This window comes from Geotrypetes seraphini, chromosome 3 (genome assembly GCF_902459505.1).
Source record: "Geotrypetes seraphini chromosome 3, aGeoSer1.1, whole genome shotgun sequence".
NCBI classification, from domain to species: Eukaryota; Metazoa; Chordata; class Amphibia; order Gymnophiona; family Dermophiidae; genus Geotrypetes; species Geotrypetes seraphini.
Window position 1 is genome coordinate 285,478,614 of NC_047086.1, and position 26,015 is coordinate 285,504,628.

Consider the following 26,015-nt stretch of genomic DNA (forward strand, 5'->3'; position numbering starts at 1 on the left):
ACTTCCCTTCGCTCTTCTTCATCGGATCAGTACTGAAGACATCGAGGAACATCATCTCATCATTCTCTACTACATTCTTCATCTTACAGAGTTACCTAGGGTTCCTGCAGTTGATTCTAATTTCTCACATCACCATACAGACTCTGAGTGTGAGCCTGAGTCATATGGCATACTTTTAAATGCATCTCCTCTTGAAGTGGGTGTGAATGGACAATACTCAGACTGGAAAAACGTCACGAGTGGAGTGCCACAGGGTTTGGTGCTTGGACCTGTGCTCTTCAACATATTTATAAACGACCTGGAAATTGGTACGATGAGTAAGGTGATTAAATTTGCAGATGATAATGAAGTTATTCAGAGTAGTGAAGATGCAGGAGGATTGCAAAGAGCTGCAATGTGACATAAAACACGCTCAAGAAATAGGCTGCGACATGGCAAATGAGGTTTAACGTGGATAAGTGTAAGGTGATGCATGTCGGTAACAAAAATTTCATACACGCCTACAGGATGTCCGGTGCAGTACCAGGAAAGAGATTTGGGAGTACAGATTGACAAGTCGGTGAAGCCGTCCGCGCAATGTGCAGCAGCAGCGAAAAGGGCAAACAGAATGCTAGGAATGATTAAGAAGGGGATCACGAACAGATCTGAGAAGATTATCATGCCACTGTACCGGGCCATGGTATGCCCTCACCTGGAATACTGCGTACAGCACTGATCGCCGTACATGAAGAAGGACATGGTACTACTTGAAAGGGTCCATAGAAGAGCGACTAAAATGGTTAAGGGGCTGGAGGAGTTGCTTTACAGTGAGAGATTAGGGAAACTGGGCCTCTAATCCCTTGAATAGAGGAGACTGAGAGAGGACATGATCAAAACATTCAAGAAAATGAAGGGAATAGACTTAGTAGATAAAGACAGGTTGTTCACTCTCTCCAAGATAGAGAGAACGAGAGGACACTCTCTAAAGTTAAAAGGGGATAGATACCATACAAACATATGGAAGTTCTTCTTCACCCAGAGAGTGGTAGAAAGCTGGAATGCTCTTCCTGAGGCTGTTATAGGGGGAAAACACCCTCCAGGGATTCAAGACAAAGTTAGACAAGTTCCTGCTAAACCGGAAAGTACACAGGTAGGGCTAATCTCAGTTAGGGTACTGGTCTTTGATCTAGGGGCCACCGCGTGAGCAGACTGCTGGGCACGATGGACCGCTGGTCCAACCTAGCAGCGGCAATTTTTATGTTCTTACTAGTCTTTAAGCCCATTATATTAACGGGTGCTAGAATATATGTTTTGTCTGTCTTTCTTTCTGTCTCTCTCCCTCCCCCTGTCTCTTTCTTTCTCTCTCTCTCCCTCCCCATATCTTTTTTCTCTCTCTCTCCCTCCCCATATCTCTTTTTCTCTCTCTCTCCCTCCCCATATCTCTTTTTTTCTCTCTCTCCCTCCCCATATCTCTTTTTTTCTCTCTCTCCCTCCCCATATCTCTTTTTTTCTCTCTCTCCCTCCCCATATCTCTTTTTTCTCTCTCTCCCTCCCCATATCTCTTTTTTTCTCTCTTTCTCTCTCTCTCCCTCTCCCTATCTCTTTCTTTCTCTCTCTCTCCCTCCCCCTGTCTTTCTTTCTCTCTTTCTCTCTCTCCCTCCCCCTGTCTCTTTCTTTCTCTCTTTCTCTCTCTCCCTCCCCATGTCTCTTTCTTTCTCTCTCTCTCCCTCCCCATGTCTCTTTCTTTCTCTCTCTCTCCCTCCCCCTGTCTCTTTCTTTCTCTCTCTCCCTCCCCCTGTCTCTTTCTTTCTCTCTCTCTCCCCCTGTCTTTCTCTCTCTCTCCCTCCCTCCCTCTGTCTCTTTCTTTCTCTCTCTCCCTCCCTCCCTCTGTCTCTTTCTTTCTCTCTCTCTCCCTCCCTCCCCCTGTCTCTTTCTTTCTCTCTCTCTCCCTCCCTCCCCCTGTCTCTTTCTTTCTCTCTCTCTCTCCCTCCCTCCCCCTGTCTCTTTCTTTCTCTCTCCCTCCCTCCCCCTGTCTCTTTCTTTCTCTCTCCCTCCCCCTGTCTCTTTCTTTCTCTCTCTCTCCCTTCCTCCCCCTGTCTCTTTCTTTCTCTCTCTCTCCCTCCCTCCCCCTGTCTCTTTCTTTCTCCCTCCCTCCCCCTGTCTTTCTTTCTTTCTTTCTTTCTGTCTGTCTCTCTCCCTGTCCCCTATGCAGCAAAAGCATTTCCCTCCCCCCACTTCCCTGTGCAGTAGCCGCAGCAGCATTCCTTCCCCCTCCATTTCCCTGTGCAGCAGCAGCATTCCCTCACCCTCCTTTTCCCTGTGCAGCAGCATTTACCTCCCCCATCCTACTTCCCTGTGCAACAGTATTTCCCTTCCTCTCCACATCCCTGTGCAGCAGCAGCATTCCCTCCTCCTCCACTTCCCTCCCCCCACCCCACTTCCCTATGCAGTAGCAGCATTTTCCTCCCCCCACTTCCCTGTGCAGCAGCCGCAGCAGCATTCCACTCCCCCACCCCACTTCCCTGTGCAGCAGCAGTATTTCCCTCCCCCTCCACTTCTCCGTGCAGCAACAGCAGCAGCGGTATTTCCTTCCCCCTCCACGTCCCTGTGCAGCAGCAGCAACAGCAGCAGCATTCCCCCTCCCTTGTCCCTTCCTTTCCTTTCCCTTCCCAGTTCCTTGCCGGAGTTATTTTTAAGTTTAAAGCTACCGTGACGACTCCTCTCACAATCCCTGCCTGCATCGGAAGCCTTCTCCGATGCAGGTGCGGCTCATGAGAGGAGCAGCCGCTGCGGATTTGAACTTAAAAATAATTTTGCCCAGGGAGTGTAAGGGAGCCAGCCAGACTGCAGAACATTACCTTGGGGTCCACGAGTGTGGGGCTGTTGTTGTATTTCCTTCCGAGCTAATAGAACCCTAAGCGCGCATGCGCACTCCTACCTGCCATGGACCTATGGATCATGGATATTAATCTTCAGGACCGTTCAGCCAACATTCCATGTCAGGGGGAAGAACTCTTCAGTGATAGAATGGAGGCTGCTACTCAAAAGCTGACTCAGCATGAGCAGAATTGGAGCTCTTCAAATAGATCAAAGGCTAAGAGTCAACAATCTAAGTCTGCTCCAAAACCAGCTTTTTATTCTTATAAGAGATGGAGAGGGTGGTGGATGCCTGGAATACGCTCCCGGGAGAGGTGGTGGAGATGAAAACGGTGACAGAGTTCAAAAAAGCGTGGGATGAACACAGGATCTAGAATCAGAAAATAATAGTATGTACTGGGCAGACTTGCACGGTCTGTGTCTGTATATGGCAGTTAGTGGAGGATGGGCTGGGGAGGGCTTCAATGGCTGGGAGGGTGTAGATGGACTGGAGTGAGCTTTGACAGAGACTTCAGTAGTTGGAACCTAAGAACAGTATCGGGCAGAGCTTTGGATTCTTGCCCAGAAATAGCTAAGAAGAAGAAGAATAAAACCCCCAACAACAAATTTTTAGATTGAATCAGGTTGGGCAGACTAGATGGACAGCTCAGTGAACCCTAGCCTTCAATGGTCTCAGGCTCTCGATCCCTTCTCTCAAAAGGTAGTCAGCTCATCTCTTTGTCAATCTTTTCGTTGGTGGATAGAACCGACCAGTCTTTCCAGGACTCTACTATTTCACATACTTATACATCAGAAAGTGCTCACGACAGATACGTCCATGTATGCTTGGGGAGCTCACCTGGACAGTGTTTGCACACAAGGTCACTGGTCTGCTCAAGAGAAGACGTTACACATAAACCTATTAGAGATGAGAGCAATTCGAAATGCTCTAAAAACCTTTCCAATCAAGTCCTCCTGGTTCACACAGACAATCAAGTAGTGATGTATTACATAAACCAGGGGTCTCCAAAGTCCCTCCTCGAGGGCCGAATCCAGTCAGGTTTTTGGGATTTCTCCAATGAATATGCATTGAAAGCAGTACATGCACATAGATCTCATGCATATTCATTGGGGAAATCCGAAAACCTGACTGGATTCGGCCCTCGAGGAGGGACTTTGGAGACAACTGACATAAACAATCAAGGAGGAACAGGATCTCTCCCTCTTTGTCAAGAAGCCGAGTACATTTGGAACTGGTCGATGGCTCGAAACATATTTCTCAAGGCCTTATATGTGCAAGGATCACAGAACACTCTAGCTGACAAACTCAGCAGATTTCTTCAACCACATGAATGGACTCAACTCCAAAGCATTATGCCGCATTATCTCAAGACAAGCAGGCAGCATATTCTCACACATGGGGTGTCGTCACTGATGTAGCCCTGGTATGGACACTTGAAAAGTGAATTGCAACTTTAAGTTTTAGAAAGTTTGCGATCAGCCCGCATCACGCATGTGTGAGTGCCTTACCACCCGATGTAGGCGCGCAGTTTCTTAGTTTCCGTGGAGCTATGAAGACGCGTTTCAGTGGTTGTTGAAAACTATTTTGCCTTCCCGCTCTCACGTCAGTGACTTCGGTCATTTTCATGTTATTCTTTATTTTTCTTTTAGTTTATCCTTCGGGGGGGGAAAAATCTCCTTTTTTTTTCTCTCTTGTGGGTTCGGCCCGGTGGGGCCTGTTGTACCACTTTGGCCTCTGACTTTGATTTCGCCAAGGCGGTCTTCCCTTTGATGTCACGCCCACAGATGGGATTTAAGAAGTGCGGTTGCTGTGCTTGGCCCTTCTCTGTGACTTGACGCACATCACTGGTGTCTCCAGTGTATGAGACCCATGCACCGTCCGGAAATCTGTACCCGATGTTCTCTTCAGAAGAGTACTTTCAAGAACCGCCTTCTTCAACAGAAACAACTGCTTGGTGTCGCTGTAGAGGGGGAGCCGACATCGCTACTCACACCGACAGCACCAACCAAGACGACATTGCATACATAAGACAATGGCAGAGACATCTCCGGTGTCGCAACCACCAGTGGGTAAGCCGGCTAAGAAGCCTTCCCCTACCCCATCTGGGACTTGGGTCAAGATGGCATTGAGTTAATTCATGCCGACCTCAAAAAAGTCCCGTAAGCACCCAATCCCAATCTCGGTGAGTGCCTCGACATTAGCTTCCTTATCACTGGACCGGAGTGCTGCACCTGTGGTACTAGCAAAAAAGCCAGTTGCTTAGGGATGAATTGAGTGTAAATGCTGGTGACGACTCAACTTATGGCCATGTCGGTACCGACTCTCCAGGCCAGGTTGACACCGGCTCTCCAGGTAACGATTCAGTCTGAGTAAATAACGACACCGACCGCACCTCCATTTGATGCTCCACCTGTGCGGAGACCATCGACATGGGAGTCAATCGATCCCACTCCACGGCACCAATCATTTGCGACACAAACATCCAGGGAGGCGACTCTGGTGCGGTCCCGGAAGGCCCTAGTAAGATCAAGCATCTCGAGGCTTCGACACTGGATCTTCGACACCATCCCCTTTCCATCCATGATTCAAACTTATTTGGGGGATTCAGAGCAGGAACCCCTCTCTTCTGATGATGAGGATTCTTCGGATTCAGCTTCACCTCAACGTTCTCCGCAAGGTCCTACTTCGAATCGGTCTTCTTTTTTCTGGTTACTTTGCCAAATGTTTGAAGATCTTTCCATTCCACTGGAAGTGGACTCTTAAACATTCCAAGCAGTTCTTGGAGGCTTTAGATTACGACCAGCCTCCTAAAGATCTCCTAAAGCTTCCACTACATGACATCTTGAAAGAGACTTTCTATAATAATTTGAAAACTCTCTCTATTCCAGTGGCTCTAAAAATGTTGGACTCCTTGTACAGAGTGGTGCCATTCCCAGGTTTTGCAAAACCTCAACTCCTTCATGTATCTTTTGGTGGTGAAATCCACTTTAAAGAAGTCTTCGGGAGCTAGTGTCTATGCCTCTGTCCCTCCTGACAGAGAGGGTAGGACAATAGATAAATTTGGCAAACGCTTTTATCAGAATGATATGTTGGCCAACCGAGCTGGAAATTACAATTTTCATTTTATTTGAAACACCTAATAAAACAATTATCAGCTTTTCAAAAGTACATTCCCTCACGCAAGTCACCAGCTCATTTCCTCTGCTTTCCAACTGTGGAAGTATATGGTCCGCACTACTTATGACACCTTTGAGCTCACCTCGCATGCAGCAGCCATGTTGGTGGTTATGCGATGCTTGGCGTGGCTTCATGTTTCTGAGCTTGATGTTAATCACCAAGATTGGTTGGCCAACGCTCCCTGCCTGAGAGATGAACTTTTTGGACCATATATAGACAGGGCCACTCAGAAGCTCTCTTCCCATGAGACCCTTTGGGACACATTGATCAAGCTAAAAAAGAAGCCTTCACCTCCTCGAGCTTTCTGGCCTGTTTCATCTTAGCGCAGGTATACTGTTAAACCTGCTCCTCAGCCTAGGAAACAGAAGCAACAACCATGTCAACAGCAGCAGGCTGCTCAACAGAAGCCTTCACAGCCTTTTTGATGTGCTCCTCAGGAGCATAGCCACCGCTCCTATTCTCCAACTTCTCACACAGCCGATTGGAGGACGGCTTCAACATTACACAGTTACTTACCGTAACAGGTGTTATCCAGGGACAGCAGTCAGATATTCTCACAACCTTCCCACCTCTCCGGGTTCTCTTCTTAGCTGGCTTATCTTAACTGAGGGACCGCGCGCCTACATCGGGCAGGAAGGCACTCGCGCATGTGCGGTGCGGGCTGATTGCAAACTTTCTAAAACTTAAAGTTGTGATTCACTTTTCAAGTGTCCGTACCGGGACTCTGTCAGTGACGTCACCCCATGTGTGAGAATATCTGCCTGCTGTCCCTGGATAACACCTGTTACATTAAGTAACTGTGCTTTATCCCAGGTCAAGCAGGCAGGTATTCTCACAAGTGGGTGACGTGATCCAACGGAGCCCCGATGTGGACGCCTCACAAGAAGTCTTGCTTGAAGAAACTCGAAGTTTCGAGTCACCCGCACTGCGCATGCGCGAGTGCCTTCCCGCCCAGCATAGGGTGCGTCTCCTCAGTTTTTACTTTTCCGTGGAACCGAGAAGTCCGTCTTCGACTCTCTGTGTGAAGTTTTCTTCACTTGTGCCTTCTAAGTCCGCAGTTTTGGGTTTATTTTCTCATAATTGCTGATTTTCGTCGTGTTTTGTTGTTTTCAAAAAAAAAAAAAAAATTTCTTCCATCCGTTCGACCGGGCAGGCCACGTGGCCGCAGCCCCGCGGCTTCGATCTTGCGGCGGAGCTCTTCCAGCCTATGTCTCGGCCTGCTGCCGGTTTTAAAAAGTGTTCCAAGTGCCAGCGCGCGATTTCACTGACGGACCCTCATCGACGCTGTCTTTGGTGTCTCGGACCTCAACACCTTCCGAAATCGTGCCGGCCTTGCTCAACACTTACAGCCCGTGCTTTCAAGCGTCGTTACATCTTGTGGGAGTCGCTATACAGCATGGAATCTTCGATGGAGCTGTCGTCATCGAAGGGTGCTTCACCTTTGACCTCATCCAAAGCTCTCCAGCCTTTCACGTCTACTGCTTCGAGCCTCATCAAACCTGCTTCGTTTGTACCGGCTCAGCCTTCGACGCCAGCTGCGGTGCCTTCCTCTGTCTCTTCAGGTCAGATAGCGCAGTATCCCATTCCCCCAGTGGTGCTCAAAGTGCCCAAGACTTCTAAGTCCAAGCACTCTCACACTGCCTCGAGGGATCACGAAGCCCGTGCAGGTGGTCCCGTTGGTGACGTGGATTCATCCTTGCTGGCTTCGTTCCAGACCGTACTTGAGAAGCAATTAATTCAGCTCTTTACCATAATGGGGCCAAAGCTTCTCTCCCAACTCCAGCCTGGGCATGCGGAGGTCTCCCGCGAAGTCGAGCCACCTCCTGTGCCTCAGCCGTACACACATTCTCTACAGGGAGCAGAGTCTCTGCGAGTGTCTGGCCTGGCATCGATGCAGGCATCGCAAGGAGCAGAGTCTGTGCCCATGCCTCCATTGGAACCGATTCACTCGATGCAAGGAGTAGAGTCTTTGCGAGTGCCTCGAGGTGCTTCCAGCCATCCACCTCTGCTTCGATCCACCGCTTCCAGCCCCATCCACTTTCTGGGGGCCTCAGCGAAGACACGCTCGCCTCGTCTGTCGAGGCCTGCTTCCAGGCATAGCTCGCACCATCAATCGAGACATTCTTCGAGGCATTCGTCCAGGCATGCCTCGCCTCATCGGAAGCAGCCTTTTCTTCAGTATTCACCACCGGCTACATCACCTCCTTCTTTGCCAGAGCTCGAGGACACGATGGGATCCTTTTCCCCATCTAGATCCCCGTCCTCATTGGACCCAGAAGCCTCGACGTCCTCGAGTCCCTCTCGAGGCCAGGCTTTGGCTGACCAGCTGTCTTTTTCTTCTTTTCTCCGTCAGATGGAAGCTGATTTGGTCACTGGGTCAAAATTTTCAAAGGAGTATCTCGAGACAATGCATCTCCCTCAACCTCCTGCTGAATCCCTCAAGCTTCCTCTTCACTGTTGGATCAGACCTTTGTCCGCTGTCTGGAGACCCCCTATTCCATCTCCGCTGTTCTGGGAAAACTGGATGCCAGATACCGCACGGTTCATCATAAGGGGTTTGACGGTGCCCAGGTATCCCATCAATCCCTTTTGGTGGAATCTTCCTTGAAGAGGTCTCACCCCTCCCAGGTCTATGCCACTGTTCCGCCTGGCAGGGAGGGCAAGACAATGGACAGATTCGGCAAGCGCATTTATCAGAACTCTATGATGACATCCCAAGTTCTCAATTACAATTTTCATTTTGTTATATATTTTGAATTTTTCCTGTCTGTCCTTCCCAAGTTCATGCCCTACTTGGATTCTTGAGCACATTTCGAATGCCAAGAGGTCCTGGCTTCTTTGTCCCAAGCCTGTCCTAACAACTACAAAGTTAAATCCCAACTTCGATCACATAAAAAAGGAGGTGGTCTTGCAGTGATCTATCATAATTCCATCCCTTTCCATTCTGATATTTCCATCTCATGTAACAACCACCCTGTGGAAACTCTTCAATTTTCCATAAAACAACCCCATTCCCTCAATTTCCTTCTTATCTTCCTCCCCCCCCCCAGTTACAAAACCAGCTTTAGCTACACTCATGTCCACCATCACCGATTTCAATATCTCTTATCCCAACCCCCTTATCCTCGGAGATTTCAATATTCATTTCAATCTTCCTAATCACCACAATACAGCTGAATTCCTGACCTTAATATCAGATCTCTCCCTAACTCCTCTATTTACCTTGCCCACTCATTCCGCTGGACACACTATAGACATGATATTCAGCCCAACTTCCATCAGCCATCTCTTTCAAGATTTTCTAACCCATCCTCTCCCTTGGTCTGATCATGTCCTTATAAACTTTCAACTAAATTCACCCACACAACCATTTTCTCTCCATAAAATCACCTACATCACTAGAAATCTCAATAAAATCACCTCTTTTACGATTCAGGACTCCTTTAAAATAAACCTACAAGATTTCACTAATCTTCCAATAGAAGAACAATTTTCTCTTTGGACCACTTCAACAAAATCCTTAATGGACTCCATTGCCCCCCCTCAGAAAAAATTATTAAAATCACAACCAAACAGAAAACCATGGTACAATGACCAACTCGCTCTCCTCCATCGACACCTCCGGTCTACAGAGCATAAATGGCGGAAAACTCAATCAAACAATTCTCTCATGTTATACAAGGAAAAAGCTACCCAATATAAAAATGCCATACAACAAGCAAAAAAAGAATATTACTCTAAATATATCACCACAACTCACAACTCTTCATCACTTTTTAGTATAGTTCAATCACTATCTCCCTATTCTAACAAGAAACCTTCCCCATTACCCATACAACCACCTGCTTCTGAGCTTGCCCTCTTCTTCGATAATAAAGTTAAAGAGATCAGATCACATCTCAGTCAATCTATCCACACCCCCCCTCAAGATGTCATCAATAAGTCGACTTTTCTATCTTTTAGTACCTGTAATAACTTTATTCCTCCCTCTCTAACAAACCTTCAGAAAACACTACAATCTACAAATGCATCTAACAATTCAATAGAAAGTATCCCCCCCTTAATTCTCAAAAAATTCTTCCCTCTCTTTGGGCCATTTCTTTTGGAAATGGTGACTAACAGTTTGTCTAATAGTTTTGTTCCAAAAGCCTGGAAATCAGCTCTTATTTACCCAAAATTAAAAAATCCCAACTCAGACACAACTTCATTATCAAACTTCTACCCAATTGCTAATCTGCCTCTCATCTCTAAAATAATAGAAAAAATCATATACAACCAACTAGCCGATTTCATTGACAAAACCAATGCCGTACACACCAATCAAACTGGTTTTCGCTCATCTTATTCCACGGAACTATCATTACTAGGACTTCTCTCTACTATATACTATTTCCTTGATCATCGAAAATCTGTTCTCCTTATCTCTCTCGATCTTTCTGCCGCCTTCAACACTGTTGACCACTCTCTCCTCCTCGACCGCCTTAGAGACTGTGGTATTACTGGCCAAGCACTCTCATGGTTCGCCTCATACTTTACCAATCGTTGTTTTAATGTTTACTCAAACAACGAAACTTCTTCACCTATATTTCAAACCTACGGTGTTCCACAGGGTTCTATTCTATCCCCTCTGCTATTTAATATATTCATGTCCCCTCTTCTCACTTTAGCACAATCTATAGGTTTCACAATTTTTGCTTACGCAGATGACATCCAAATACTTCACCCCATAGATTCCACAAACATCGCCGATATACAAGAAATTAATTCAAAACTAGATAAAATAAGTGATTGGCTCTTTGTTAACAAACTTTCCCTCAACATTAATAAATCTTATGGTATTCTTTTCTCAACCAACCCTAACGAAACAGTAACAGGAAAAATCTACCTTAAATCTCAGCCTGTAAAAATGGAAACAAAAATAAAATTATTAGGGGTCATCATAGACAAAGATTTAACATTTCACGATCATATCAGTTCAGTAGTAAAAACCTGCTTCTACAAACTACGACTTATTCGATCTTTAACCTCCATCCTTGAAACCGAAGCAATCACGACCCTAGTTCATTCCCTAGTCATTTCGCACCTTGATTATTGTAATTCTCTTTACAATGGAATTCTTAAAAAGGAAACCCGACGTCTATCGCGATACACTACAGCTCGAATTCTCATGCAAGGTCCTTGGATCACTATCGATTCCTCTCTCTCCCTCAATGACCACCTCAACTCCTTGGCAAAATCATGCTTTTTCAGCCTTCACATGCTGAGGAAAGCTAGATCCTACTTCAGCCAACAACACTTTGCCATCCTTGTCCAATCCATCATCCTCTCCAAACTAGATTACTGCAACGCCATCTACTTAAATCTATCAAAAAAAAAGTATTCTAAGACTCCAGCTAATCCAGAATACTGCAGCCAAACTGATCTTCTCAAAACGCAAATCTGACCATGCCTCCCCACTCCTTGCCAAACTTCACTGGCTCCCAATAATCTCCAGAATCCATTTCAAATGTTCCTGCCTGGCTTTCAAGATCATTCACGGAATCCTCCCTCCTCTTATCCCACTGTCTTTCAACTCCTCCAGTCCCGACTCCTCCAAAACTGCCCAAAGGCTTAAACTAGCCTTCCCCTCTCCACGCGGCATCCACTATGCAGGCAAACTGGGAAAATCCCTTCTCTTCAAAATCACAGGTCTTTGGAATGACCTCACCACCCCGCTGCGGAACCTGAGCTCCTTTCAGTTATTCCGCAAACAACTGAAAACCTGGCTTTTCAGCAAATTGTAGCTCTATCCTTCCCCCCTTTCTCTCCCCCCTTCTACACATAAGTTCATGTAATCCTTTTTCTTCTTCTCTACCCACTATTTTAAGTTCTTGTAAACCGTGTCGAGCTCCAAACTCATGGAGATGATGCGGTATATAAACTTAAGGTTTAGATTAGATCCAAAACACTGCAATAAAACTTATATATAAATTAGGGAAATATGATCACGTCGCTCCTCTTTTGAAAGAAGCGCATTGGCTACCCATTATACATCGTATCACTTATAAAACTCTTACGTTGGTCTTTAAAATCAAATCTTCCCATCAACCATCCTTTCTTGACAAACTTCTTATTCCATTTTGCCCATCACGGACCCTTAGATCTGCTGACCAAAATTTTCTATCCGTTCCCTCTATAAAGAAATTCTTCTATACTAGAAAAACTAATTTTTCTGTAGTAGCTCCTACTTTATGGAACTCTCTGCCATCCCAACTTTGTCAGGAAAAACTCATTGATAAATTTAAGACTAATCTGAAAACCTTCTTATTTCAAGATGCTTTTTATTACTGATGATTCTTCTTTCACCATTCACCTAACCACTTTAATGAAGTGCCCCCCTCCCCTCTGTTCCTTCCCTCCCCCTCCTTCTCACATTCAAAACTGTTGGGTTTTTTTTCTTCTTTCTCATCACTTTAATGTAACTTTTCCCCTTCCCTCCTTGTTAACCTCATTTTTATGTCTGTCATTGTCAAATGTCTTTAATGTTCACTTTTCCCTTTCCTCTTTCTCTTTTATTAATTTTATAATCTATAAATATAATTTTACCCTGATTTTAACTTTTATTGTAAACCGGCTAGATACTTGTTGATGGTCGGTATATTAAAAACTAATAAACTTGAAACTTCTCGTCCTTCACACCCGCCTTTAATTTACCAGTGGCGTTTTCCACCTAAATAGGCTCCTGCCATCCGTCAGCCTGTTAAGAGGCAGCATCCACAGAAACAACAGCAGAAGCCTCAACCCCCTGCTGTCCCCAAGGCTCCTCAGCCTTTTTGACTGTCTCCTTCAAAGCAATAACGTCAGTCGTTCTGCCTTTCCCCGTTTTTTCCCCATATCGGAGGTCGTCTCCATCATTTTTACCACCAATGGACAACTATTACCTCCGACCTCTGGGTCCTTTCCATCGTAAGGGAAAGATACTCTCTTCAGTTCCATCAAGTTCCTCCAGAACATCCTCCAAGAGAGTATCCTTCCTCCTCTGCCCAGACCGCCCTTCTTCTTCAGGAAGCTCAGGCTTTGCTCCAGCTCCGGGCTGTCGAGCCGTTTCCTTTGGCTCAACAGAACAAGGGTTTTTACTCCCGGTACTTCCTTGTTCCGAAGAAGACGGGCGATCTGCGTCCTATTTTGGATCTCAGGGTGCTCAACAAATATCTGGTCAAAGAAAAGTTTCGCATGCTGACCCTGGCATCTCTGTATCCCCTCCTCAAGCAGAATGACTGGTTATGCTCTCTGGATCTCAAGGAGGCCTACACTCACATTCCCATTCATCCGGCCTCTCGTTAATTCCTCAGATTTCGGGTTGGACATCTTCATCTTCAATACCGAGTGCTCCCTTTCGGCCTGGCATCGTCACCCCGAGTCTTCACCAAATGTCTAGTTGTGGTGGCTGAAGCGCTCAGGAACCATGGTCTTCAGGTGTTTCCCTACCTGGACGACTGGCTCATAAAGGATTCTGTGTCTCAGGGAGTCGTCCTGGCAACTCAGCGCACTATCTGATTCCTGCAGAGTCTGGGATTCGAGATCAACTTTCCAAAATCACATCTGCAACCTTCCCAGACTCTCCCCTTCATCGGAGCTGTTCTGGATACCATCCAACTCAGAACGTTCCTCCCTCCACAATGTCTGGAAGCTCTTCTCCGTCTTTGTCATTCAGTGTCCTCTCGCCCATCCATCTCGGCGAGACACATGATGGTTCTTCTGGGCCACATGGCCTCTACAGTACACATGACTCCTTTTGCCAAACTTCACCTCAGAATTCCTCAGTAGACCCTGGCATCTCAATGGATGCAGGTTTCTGACCCTCTGACTCGCCACATCCAGGTCACTCCTGTTCTGACACAGTCTCTTCGCTGGTGGATGCTTTCTTCCAATCTATCCAGAGGCTTACTGTTCCACACGCCCCCCCCCCCCCCCCCATCAGAAGGTTCTCACGACTGACTCTTCGACTTACGCTTGGGAGGCTCATCTGGATGGTCTCCGCACTCAAGGCTATTGGACCAGTACAGACCGCCAGTGTCACATCAATCTCCTGGAACTCAGGGCGATATTCAATGCTCTCAGTGCTTTGCAACATCTGCTTCACGACCATGTAGTCCTCATTCGCACGGACAACCAAGTCGCCATGTATTATGTCAACAAGCAGGGAGGCATGGGATCGGCTTCCCTCTGTCAGGAAGCTCTGAAAGTTTGGGATTGGGCAATTCGCCACAACACCTTCCTCAAAGCTGTCTACATTCAGGGGGAAGACAATGCCTTAGCGGACAACTTGAGTCGTCTTCTGTAGTCTCACGAGTGAATTCTCCATTCTACGCCCCTTCATCACATTTTCTCTCTGTGGGGAATGCCTCAGATAGACCTCTTTGCAGCCCCCCACAACTTCAAACTGCCTCAGTTCTGCTCCAGGATCTACACTCCTCATCGCCTTGAGGCAGATGCCTTTCTTCTGGACTGGACAAATCTCTTTCTATATGCGTTTCCTCCATTTCCTCTCATTCAAAAGACTAGTCAAGCTGAAGTCCGACCATGCCACCATGATTCTGATTGCTCCTCGGTGGCCCAGACAACCTTGGTACTCCCTTCTACTTCATCTCAGCAGCAGGGAGCCTTTCCTTCTACCAGTGTTTCCATCGCTGCTTACACAGCATCAGGGATCTCTGCTTCATCCCAACCTGCAGTCTCTCCACCTGACAGCTTAGTTCCTCTCAACATAACTCCTCTCCAGTTTTCGCAAGTTGTGAGGGATGTTTTGGAAGCTTCTCGGAAGCCTGCTACTAGACATGCTATTACCAAAAATGGACTAGATTTTCTACTTGGTGTTTTTCTCATCATCAGGAACCACAACATTCCTCCTTATCTTCAGTTTTGGACTATCTTTTGCACCTTTCTCATTCTGGCCTCAAGTCTACATCGATACGAGTCCATCTTAGTGCAATTGCTGCTTTACATCAGCCGCTTCAAGGGAAACCTCTCTCTGCTCATCCTGTGGTTTCCAGATTCATGAAAGGACTTTTCCATGTCAATCCTCCTCTCAAACTGCCTCCAGTGGTTTGTGACCTCAATATTGTTCTTTCTTAGCTTATGAAACCTCCCTTTGAACCTATTGACAAGGCTCATCTGAAGTATCTCACTTGGAAAGTGGTGTTTCTCATTGGCCTCACTTCTGCTCGGCAAGTTAGTGAGCTTCAAGCATTGGTTGCGGATCCACTTTTTACAGTGTTCCATCATGACAAGGTGGTTCTCCGCACTCTCCAAAATTCCTTCCTAAAGTGGTCTCAGAATTTCATCTCAATCAATCAATTGTTCTTCCAGTGTTTTTTCCAAAGCCTCATTCTCATCCTGAAGAATCAACTCCTCATACTCTGGACTGTAAGCGTGCTTTGGCTTTCTATCTGGAACGCACCAAACCACACAGAACTGCTCCTCAACTTTTCCTCGCCTTTGATCCGAACAAGTTGGGACGTCCTATCTCTAAGCGTACCATCTCCAACTGGATGGCGGCTTGTATCTCTTTTTGCTATGCCCAGGCTGGATTACCCCTTCACAGTAGAGTCACAGCCCATAAGATCAGAGCAATGGCAGCTTCTGTAGCTTTCCTCAGATCGACACCGATTGAAGAAATTTGTAAAGCTGCCACTTGATCCTCGGTTCATACCTTCACTTCTCATTATTGTCTGGATACTTTCTCCAGACGGGATGGACAGTTTGGCCAAACTGTATTGCAAAATTTATTCTCCTAAGTTGCCAACTCTCCCACCATCCCACTTTGGTTAGCTTGGAGGTCACCCACTTGTGAGAATACCTGCCTGCTTGTCCTGGGATAAAGCACAGTTACTTACTGTAACAGTTGTTATCCAGGGACAGCAGGCAGCTATTCTCACATCCCACCCACCTCCCCTGGGTTGGTTTCTCTGCTAGCTATCTGAACTGATCACGTCACCCACTTGTGAGAATAGCTGCCTGCTGTCCCTGGATAACGACTGTTACGGTAAGTAACTATGCTTTTTCTCTCTATGGGGTACTCCTCAGATCTGTTTGCCTTTCACACAATCATAAATTGCCTCAATTCTGTTCCAAACAATATTCTTCTCAATGTCTGGAAGCAGATGCCTTCTGAATTGGACAGACATGTTCCTTTACGCATTTCCACCAATCCCTCACATTCTCAAGATGTTGGTCAAACTCAAGCAAGAGTCAGCCACCATGATCCTGATAGCTCCTCGGTGGCCCAGACAACCTTGGTACTCCCTTTTACTTCAGCTGAATGCCAGGGATCCAATTCTCTTGCAAATCTTTCCATCTCTGCTCACTCAAAGTCAAAGGCAGGGGTCTCAAAAGTCCCTCCTTGAGGGCCAAATCCAGTTGGGTTTTCAGGATTTCCCCAATGAATATGCATTGAAAGCAGTGCATGCACATAGATCTCATGCATATTCATTGGGGAAATCCTGAAAACCCGACTGGATTGAGCCTTCAAAGAGGGACTTTGAGACCCCTGGTCAAAGGTGTCTGTTACATACCAATCTGCAGTCGCTATACCTCACAGCTTGATACCTCTCAGCCTAACTTCAACAGATCCTAATCTCTCTGGCGCAGTCCATCCATTATAGCTGCTTCCAGAAAACCACCTATTCAGCAATGCTATCAACAGAAGTGGACATGTTTTACTACGTGGTGTACTTTCCATCACCAAGAAGCTCCATCTTCTTCTCTAGCCTTCAGTATTGGATTATCTTCTCCATCTTTCCAATTCTGGACTAAAAACCACTTCGGTCAGTGTTCACCTTAGTGCCATCAGTGCTTTCATATTCCTGTCAACAATAAATCTCAGGCCTCTCTCTCATCCTCTTGTTTCCAGATTTTGAAGAGACTTTTCAATTCCAAACCTTCACTTGAGCCGCATCCAGTTGTCTGGGATCTTAATATTGTCCTAGCCACTTTGATGAAGCCATCATTTGAACCAATGGCTTCTACTCACCTCAAGTTTCTCGCTTGAAAAGTGGTTATCTTGATTTCTCTCACTTCTGCCCATCGAGTGAGTGAACTTCAAGCTTTGGTTTCGGATCCACCATTCACAGTATTCCATAATAAGGTGGTACTCTGCACCCATCCTAAATTCCTCCCGAAAGTGGTCACGGAATTTCATCTCAATCAATCCATTGTGCTTCCAGTTTTCTTCACAAAACCTCATGCTCATCCTGGATAAACAGTCCTTTAAATGTTGGACTGTAAACGTGTCTTGGCTTACTACATACAACAGACTACACCACACAGGACTTCACCTCAACTGTTCATCTCCTTTGATCCTAAGGATTGGGAAAGCCTATGTCCAAAAGAACTCTTTCCACATGGCTAGCAGCCTGTATTTCTTTCTGCTATGCTCAGGCTGGGCTGCAGCTCAAGGGTTGTGTTACAGCACAAAAAGTCCAAGCTATGGCAGCATCAGAAGTTTTCTTACGTTCCACTCCCATTGATGAAATTTGTAGAGCAGCTACGTGGTCCTCAATTCACATATTCACATCTCACTACTGTCTCAAATTTTATTCAAGCGAGATGGTCGTTCAGCAAAGCAGTATTACAGAATTTATTTTCTTCTTAATGGCCAACTTTCCCTCCATCCCATTTCAATAAGCTAGGGAGTCCCACATGTGAGAATATGCTGCCTGCTTCTCCTAGGATAAAGCACAGTTACTTACCTTAACAGGTATCATCCGAGGACAGCAAGCAGATATTCTCATATCCCTCCCACCTTCCCTGGTTAGCTTCTTAGCTTGCTTATGGAACTGAGGAACAGCGAGCTGATGTCAGATGGGAAGGTACTCGCAAAGTTTCTTAACACTTAATGAAAGTTCACTTTTAACACTGTCCATATCGAGCTCCGTGGATGACGTCACCCACATGTGAGAATATCTGCCTGCCGTCCACGGATAACACCTGTTAAGGTAAGTAACTATGCTTTACGAATTGAATAAATTGAAATATGTACAATTTATTTTTGAACTCTGGTTTTCTTATAGAAAAAAGATTACAGAGAAGAAGTTCATATTCTGTGACTTTTCAATTTTAGTTTCCATTTCCATTTCTTATTTCTAAACCGCAAATACCTTTCAGTTCATTGCAGTGTACAAAAGAGTAAAAAGGATGTACAATAACAGTGATTTACAAAATTTGCAAAGGACAGACTTCTAATAGAAAATTACCAGATTTTCAATTACCCATAAATTTAACAAAAATAAATTTTATTAACTTTCTAAATTGCAAATATGAAGAGGATAACGTTATTCAGCATTGTCTTGCTTCTGTTCAGAAGATGTGCTTTATAAAGGACTTTAAATAACTTCAGGCAAGTGGACAGATCTCTATTCATGTAGAGTCCAAGAAAAGGGAAACTTCAAATGCAGGGTGCAGCAAGCACCAGTTCATAGGTATATCTAGCTCACTCTTCTGTAGTGGTTGAAACAGTTTTAAAGGGAAGGGGATAGGACTTGATGTACCACCTTAATGTGGTTACAATCAAAGCAGCAGTATCTGAAAATCCTTGGCTAACAAACCAACAGAATTTGGTTCTATACTATTAATACATTTCAAATATTTAAATGTCTGTATCATATCGCCCATATCGCTCCTCTCCTCCAGAGTATACATTTTGAGGTCTTCTAGTCTCTTTTCATACTTCTTTTCGCGCAACTCCCCTACCATTTTTATCACTTTCCTCTGGACCACTTCAAGCACTTTTATATCCTTAGCCAGATACAGCCTCCAAAACTGAACACAATACTCTAAGTGGGGCCTCATTAATGACCTGTACAAGTGCATCAACACCTCCTTCTGCTGGTTGCACCTCTCTCTATACAGCCTAGCATCCTCCTGGCTACAGCTGGTGCCTTATCACATTGCTTTGTCGCCTTCAGATCATCAGACACCATCACTCCAAGGTCCTTCTCCCCATCCACGCATGTCAGCCTCTCACCTCCTAGTACATACTGCTCCCTCAGATTTCTACTCCCCAAATGCATCACTGCACATCTTCATATTGAATTTTAGTTGCTAGACACCATAACATTCTTCCAACTTTTGCAGCTCCTTTTTCATGTTTTCCACTCCCTCTGGGGTGTCCACTCTGTTACCAATCTTGGTATCATCCTCAAAATGGCAAACCTTTCCTTCTAACCCTTTGGCAATATTCCTTACAAACATAATGAACAGAATTGCCCCAGCACTGATCCTTGAGGCACTCCACTACTCACCTTTCCTTCCTCTGAACAAATTCCATTAACCACCACCCTTTGGTCTGCCTGTCAACCAGTTTCTAATCCAGTTCACCACTTTGAGTCCTAACTTCAGCCAATCAAGTTTGTTCAAAAGCCTCCTATGAGGAACCGTGTCAGGCTTTGCTTAAATCTAAGTAAATTATATCTAGCACACTTCCTTGATCTAATTCTCTGGTCACCCAGTCAAAGAATTGAATCAGATTTGTTTGGCACAATTTACCTTTAGTAAAGCCATGTTGTCTCTGATCTTGTAACCCATTAGATTTTAAGAATTTCACTGTCCTCTCTTTCAGCAATGCTTCTGTTATTTTTCCAATAACCGAAGTGAGGCTTACTGGCCTACAGTTTCCCCGCGTCATCTCAGCGACCACTTTTGTGAAGATGAACCACATCCGCTCTTCTCCAATCTTACGGAACCACTTCCGTCTCCAGGGATTTATTAAATCTTTCAGTGGAGCCACCAGAACCTCTCTGAGCTCTCTCAGTATCCCATCCAGTACCATGGCTTTGTCCACCTTCATAAACATTTTCTGTGGTAAATGGCATGGTATCCACTCCATTCTCACATGTAATTTTGCCTGCCAATTGTGGCCCTTCTCCAGGATTTTCTTCCTTGAACACAGAAGTATTTGTTTAGCACACTTGCTTTTTCCTCATCACTCTCCACATAGCAGTTCATAGCTCCCTTCAGTCTCGCAATTTCATTTTTCATTTTCCTTCGTTCAAGAATATATCTGAAAAAAATTTTGTTTCCCTTTGTTATATTTCTAGCCATTTGCTCTTTGGCTTCTTTCATTTTCATCCAGTATTCTGTTTTCATTTTCATCTGGTATTCCATTTTGTCCTTCTCCCCTTGAGTTTTTAAAAATATTTTATGAATACCAACTCTTTTGCCTTTTATTTTCTCTGCTGCTACTTTGGAGAACCATATCAGTTTCCTTTTTCTCTTGTTTGTATTTATTTTCCTCACATAAAGGTCGATATCCATTTTTATTGCTCCTTTCAGCTTGGATCACTGTTTCTACACTTCCCTTATGTCCTCTCATCCTAATAGCTCTTTCTTCAAAAACTCTTCCATTTTACTAAAGTCCACACATTTGAAATCCAGGACTTTGAGTTTTGTGTGGCTGCCCTCCACTTTAGTTATTATATCAAATCAAACTATTTAATGATCACTACTGCCCAGGTAGGCACTCACTCGGTCATTAGAGACACTTCTCCATTTGTGAGCACCAGATCCAGTATCACTTTTTCTCTCGTCAATTCTGTCACCATTTGTCTGTGCAGAGCCCCTTGAAGGGCATCCACGATCTCTCTACTTCTTTCCGATTCCGTAGACAGAACATTACAGTCAATATCCAGTAGGTTGAAATCAACCAGGAACAGTACCTCTTCTTTCTTCCCCAGCTTTTGGATATCTGCAACTAAATCTTTATCAATTTGCTGCACTCGAGTCGGAGGTCTGTAGACAACACCCGTATAGATAAGAGTTCCATCTTTTCTTTTAAAAACTATATCACTTCCTCCCTCCATGCTGTTTCTCCAGTCCCCTTCCATCCTCTGACATTGCGTCAACTTACAATATCTCCAGCTCATGACTTCCCCACCTGTGAGTACCTCCTCGGAACCCAGCTATAACTGAATTTTCAAGCAACCGTCAGCAGCAACAAAGTAAGCCTGCTACTGCTGGCCTGCCCTGGAAGCTGCCTCTCTGCAGCAACTTCCTGTTATCATGTAGGCGGAACTTGCAAAGAGGTGGCTTCTGGGGCAGGCCAGCAATAGCAGGCTTGCTTCATTGCTGCTGCTGGCCTCTAAGGTGGTAGATGGGGGCGTCTTGAGCTGATGATTCAATTACAGCAACTGGGCCCAGGGAGGAGGTAGGTGGGGGAGTCGGGAGAGCCATCTAAACCCGGACAGACTCCCCCATTTTTTTTTTTTTTTTCAAAAACCATCCTTGCACTGTATGTGTGCGGCCCGGGTCAGCACAGCCCATGGACCAGTACTGGTCCATGGCTCGATGGTTGGGGACTCCTATGTTAGAGGATTAGTTTCTACTCTCCTGTCCTGCAGGATGGGGGGGGGGGTGGAGCTGGTAGGAAAATGTAGGATACATAAGCTTTGTTATAGAAAATACTGAGTTGGTTGGAGCTGCATGGTAACCTTTATAGAGCAGGACTTCCCAAGTTGTTGTTCTCCATCTCCATTTGATGATAGGAGTGGCATAATCCATTCATTCTGGCCTGGTCTACTAGGACTTAAAGAAAGAAAACTAGTAAGTTCTTTATGAGGTGATAGAGGTCTTGCATATCTACATAAAACTCCAGACTAGCTAGAATAGACATTTTATGAATTTTATGAACATCCACATCTAATATAATAAAAGCCTAAGCTGCGCATGCACACTCCCATCGCATGTTCCGTTTTCCGTGCGCTGTAGGGCACCGCAGATAGGAGTGCGCATGCGCGCGAAACACTCTTTCTCTTCCCCTGAGGCGGATGTCGGACGCTGCGGCTGTCGGCCTTGCTGTTCTTCGGTCTGCCCTGCTCCTTGTCTTAGTATATTTTTAAGTTGAAAGACGAGACAGCGGCTCCTCTCAGGATACCCACCTGCGTCGGAAGTCCGATGCAGTCGGGGTTTTTGAGAGGAGCCGCCTTATGTACGTGTCCCTCTGATTCCAAAAATACATTAGTTTATAAGCTTTCTGGGTCAGGGAAATACCTATCCTACCTTCAGCCTCACTATTTGCTCCGAGTGGGTAAGACGATGAATTAAATCTTAAATCCAAAATCCGAATCAAAGCAGAACTACTCCCCACCCCTCCCACTTCAGGGAGACCTCTCTTAGCCCCGCCCCTTCAGGAAGACATGTTCCACTAACACCCCACTATTAAGAGCTGTCCCAGTAGCAATCCGCCATAGTTGGTCTGGAAATAGAGTAGGTTGTTGATCACACGGCTATTCCAACGCTGCAAGTCCCTGATCACGGGCGGAGAAAAACGGGCCGAGTTCAGCAGAAATTCATCCATCGAAGGGATCCATCTTCGGTCATTGGGATCACAAACGGATGTTGGGAATGAGGGATTAAAAGAATAATTACATTTTTGTTGGCTTTCTTTAAAAACTACAAGTTCCGATCGGCATGCATTATGCGTTTTATGGCTTTAAAATAAAATCATTTTTCCTACCTTTGTTGTCTGGTGATTTCATGAGTCTCTGGTTGCACTTTCTTCTTCTGACTGTGCATGCAATATTTCTTCCCTCCTTTCTGCCTCTTGCATGCTTCATCTCCTCCAGACCTCATTCCATTCCCCAACCAACAGCTCTTTCCTTCATGAGTCCAACTTTTTCTTCCTCTCTCCCTGCCTGCCCTCTGCTACCCAACACACACCATTCCCTCCCCCTTTTCCTTCCTCTCTCCCTGCCCCCTTCCCTTTCTTTGTCTTCCTGCCCTCCCTTTCTTTCTTTTTGTCTCCCTGACTGTCTTTCTATCTCTCCGTTTTGCCTCCCCGTTCTGCCTCTCTGTCTCCCTTTTTTTTCTCCCCAAGCCATCACCGGGACTGTCATCTGGAAACAATCCCCCAAGCCACCGCTGACATCTGGAAACAGGGCTCCAAACCACCAACACCGTTGCCGCAGAGTTCTCCATGTTTCCTGACGCCGCAACCTTCTCCCCAACATCAATTCTGACATCGGAGAGGGAGTTCCAGGTTTCTTCTTCGACATCAGAATTGATGTCGGGGGGGGGGGGGCTGGCATGCCCAGCGCTTCTGTATTTGCTGCTGGCCTGTTGCATCGGGGAACAGAGAGAATGCAAAGGCAATGCGAGTCTATTGCGGAGCCCAGGATGGGCTCTGTGATCGACTTGCATTGCCTTTGCGATCGACTGGTCGATCACGTTCGACCTTTTGAGCACCCCTGTTTTAGAGAATCTAATAAATGGTGTGACTTTTTTTGCTAGGAGCCGTGGTGTTCATTTTTGACATCGAGAGACAAGAAACTTTCAGTACCAAAGAGTGTGGTATGTATAAATAAGGACATCTATGTGTTTTTTGTTTTCAGCTCATAAAAGTGGTCATTTTGGGTACTTTAGAAGATAGTTGTTTAAGATTTGCATATTACTATAGTTTAGAATTTTGTAGATAAAAGAAGTAGAGCTGGGGAGAGAGGGGGAGCCAGAGGCAGGATAGAAGCTAAACTATTTTTTTGGCCATTTCCAATCTCATACCCATTCCTCCTTTTGGACTGGAGGGTGTTTTTCCCCAGAAATTAAGCCTTGGTTAAATATTTGTTCAGTGTGTGTGTGTATGTATACATATATACACACACACTGAACAAATATTTAACCAGGGCTTAATTTCTGGGGAAAAACACCCTCCAGTCCAAGAGGAGGAATGGGTATGAGATTGGAAATGGCCAAAAAAATACATATATATTTTTTTTTATTTTTTTTTCTTGCAGAGCAAAATATTTTCTTAGATGAGGACATAATGTTGCTCCTACTGTTTGTCATAGCAGTTTGCCGAGCAAAAGTTGATAATAATGCCCAGTGTTGTATAGTAAAATTTATTTACTGGAGTCACAGCGGTTTCCATGTAAATATACATAAAGCAAAAACAATGAACAAAGAACAATACCAAACACAAAGAAATAGGACCTGGTGTGTAGGGGGAACAAGTTAAGATGGCGACAGAGCAGGACGCACGTCTGTGAGCTTCTGTTTCAGCTGAGCATTACGATCTTTAAATTTGTCACTGTTACCTGTTTTGATGCCGAAAAGAAGGGGGAGACAAAGGATCACCCCTCTATCTCTGTCTACTACATCCACACCATGCCAGACTGTAATGACTTCCTTTACAGTCCCTTCAGCGTTGGGCGTCTCTGCAGCAGAGCCACAGCGAATTTTCGCTGAGCTACACTGGACCTGACCCTCCCCTTGTCTAGAAATGACCCTCTGATTAGAGGGCCCCCTGGGGCTGAAGAGGCGGAAGGAGTCATTGTAGCCTGCAAGTTTGGAGTTGGAAGCTTCAACACTTTCAAACTTGTTGAAGCCGAATGAGGGAGGAGCACCGATGAAGAGTGGTGGTGAGTTGGGAAGAGACTTGAACCGCAGCAGAGCTCCGTGGTTGGAACAAGAACAATCTCAGCTGACCCTACTCTTCTGAAACTGCCGGTGGTAACTTTAGACTCCCTCTAGCCAGCAAAAGAAAACTTGCATTTGGTATGTACCAGCGTTATTTCACCAACACTTGACTTTCCATTAAAAATTAACCAATTTGAGACTCAGATTCAACAGCAAAACCAGAAAATTGGGGTGATTGAGCAAAATATCTTTTGAGGTCAAATCTTTGAATAAACAACAAGTTACAGACAAAGCTTTTTACTTGCGAAAAATTGAAAATCATGTAAACCAAACTAGAAGTCTGAACTTAAGGTTATTGAATTTTCCTATACCTAAATTCATGACCCCAAGAGAGATCTTTAAAAAAATTTTGATTTCTAGCTTGAAAATTCCAGGTTCAAATATTCCCCCGATAAAAAGATTTATTTCCTAAAACAGACTATCCAGGAGGAAAAAAAGAACAAGAACAGTTAGGAATTTCAGCAGTACTGGAATCTTCTGAAATTGAATTGATGGGTCGAGCTACTTTGATAGTATCCTTTGTCTTCCTTCAAGATAAGGACATGACCTTGAAATTATATTTTAATTTGAAGCAAATTTCTTATTTGGGAGAAAGAGTCTTTATTTTTCTGGACGTTTCAAGATGAACTCAAATTCGAAGGAAGGAATTCTTACAACATAGATCTAAAGTTATCTCCTTGGGAGCTTCTTGAGGTTCCCTTGTAAATGGTTTTATTACTTAGCAAAACAAATACATCTTTTTTGACCCAAATCAGTTGCGATTCTTTTTAGAAGGAAAAGGGATTTCTGATGCTACAGATACTTAGGAAAGGTCAGGGTTACTGAAATCTATAATAAGTAGTCAAGCTCTATTCTTCTAATGATTATTTGTTTTTGCCCTTTTTCCTGAAAGGGATTTTTCTTTTCTTACTTGTTCTCCCTATTAGTGGACTATATATTAAGTTTGTATTTTCCTTGTAAAAATTGGTTGTATTTGTTTCTAATTTTCTTTTCTAAGATTAATGCTTTGAGTGAACATAAGAACATAAAAATTGCCGCTGTTGGGTCAGACCAGTGGTCCATCGTGCCCAGCAGTCCGCTCACGCGGCGGCCCTTGGTCAAAGACCAGCATCCTGAGACTAGCCCTACCTGCGTACGTTCTGGTTCAGCAGGAACTTGTCTAACTTTGTCTTGAATCCCTGAAGGGTGTTTTCCCCTACGACAGACTCCGGAAGAGCGTTCCAGTTTTCTACCACTCTCTGAGTGAAGAAGAACTTCCTTACGTTCGTACGGAATTTATCCCCTTTCAGTTTTAGAGAGTGCCCTCTCGTTCTCCCTACCTTGGAGAGGGGGAACAAATTGTCCTTATCTACTAAGTCTATTCTCTTCAGTACCTTGAATGTTTCGATCATGTCCCCTCTCAATCTCCTCTGTTCGAGGGAGAAAAGGCCCAGTTTCTCTAATCTTTCACTGTATGGCAACTCCTCCAGCCCATTAACCATCTTAGTCGCTCTTCTCTGGACCCTTTTGAGTAATACCATATCCTTCTTCATGTACG

General features: G+C 45.0%; 1 protein-coding gene across 1 annotated transcript in view; it reads left to right on the plus strand.

Moving 5' to 3' along the window:
* TFB2M (transcription factor B2, mitochondrial) overlaps nt 1–26,015 on the plus strand; it is a 124,754-nt gene that overhangs the window by 56,203 nt on the left and 42,536 nt on the right. Inside the window, exon 6 of the mRNA XM_033937048.1 lies at nt 23,297–23,356. Within this exon, the coding sequence (XP_033792939.1) occupies nt 23,297–23,356 (60 nt within the window). The remainder of the gene's footprint in view (nt 1–23,296; nt 23,357–26,015) is intronic.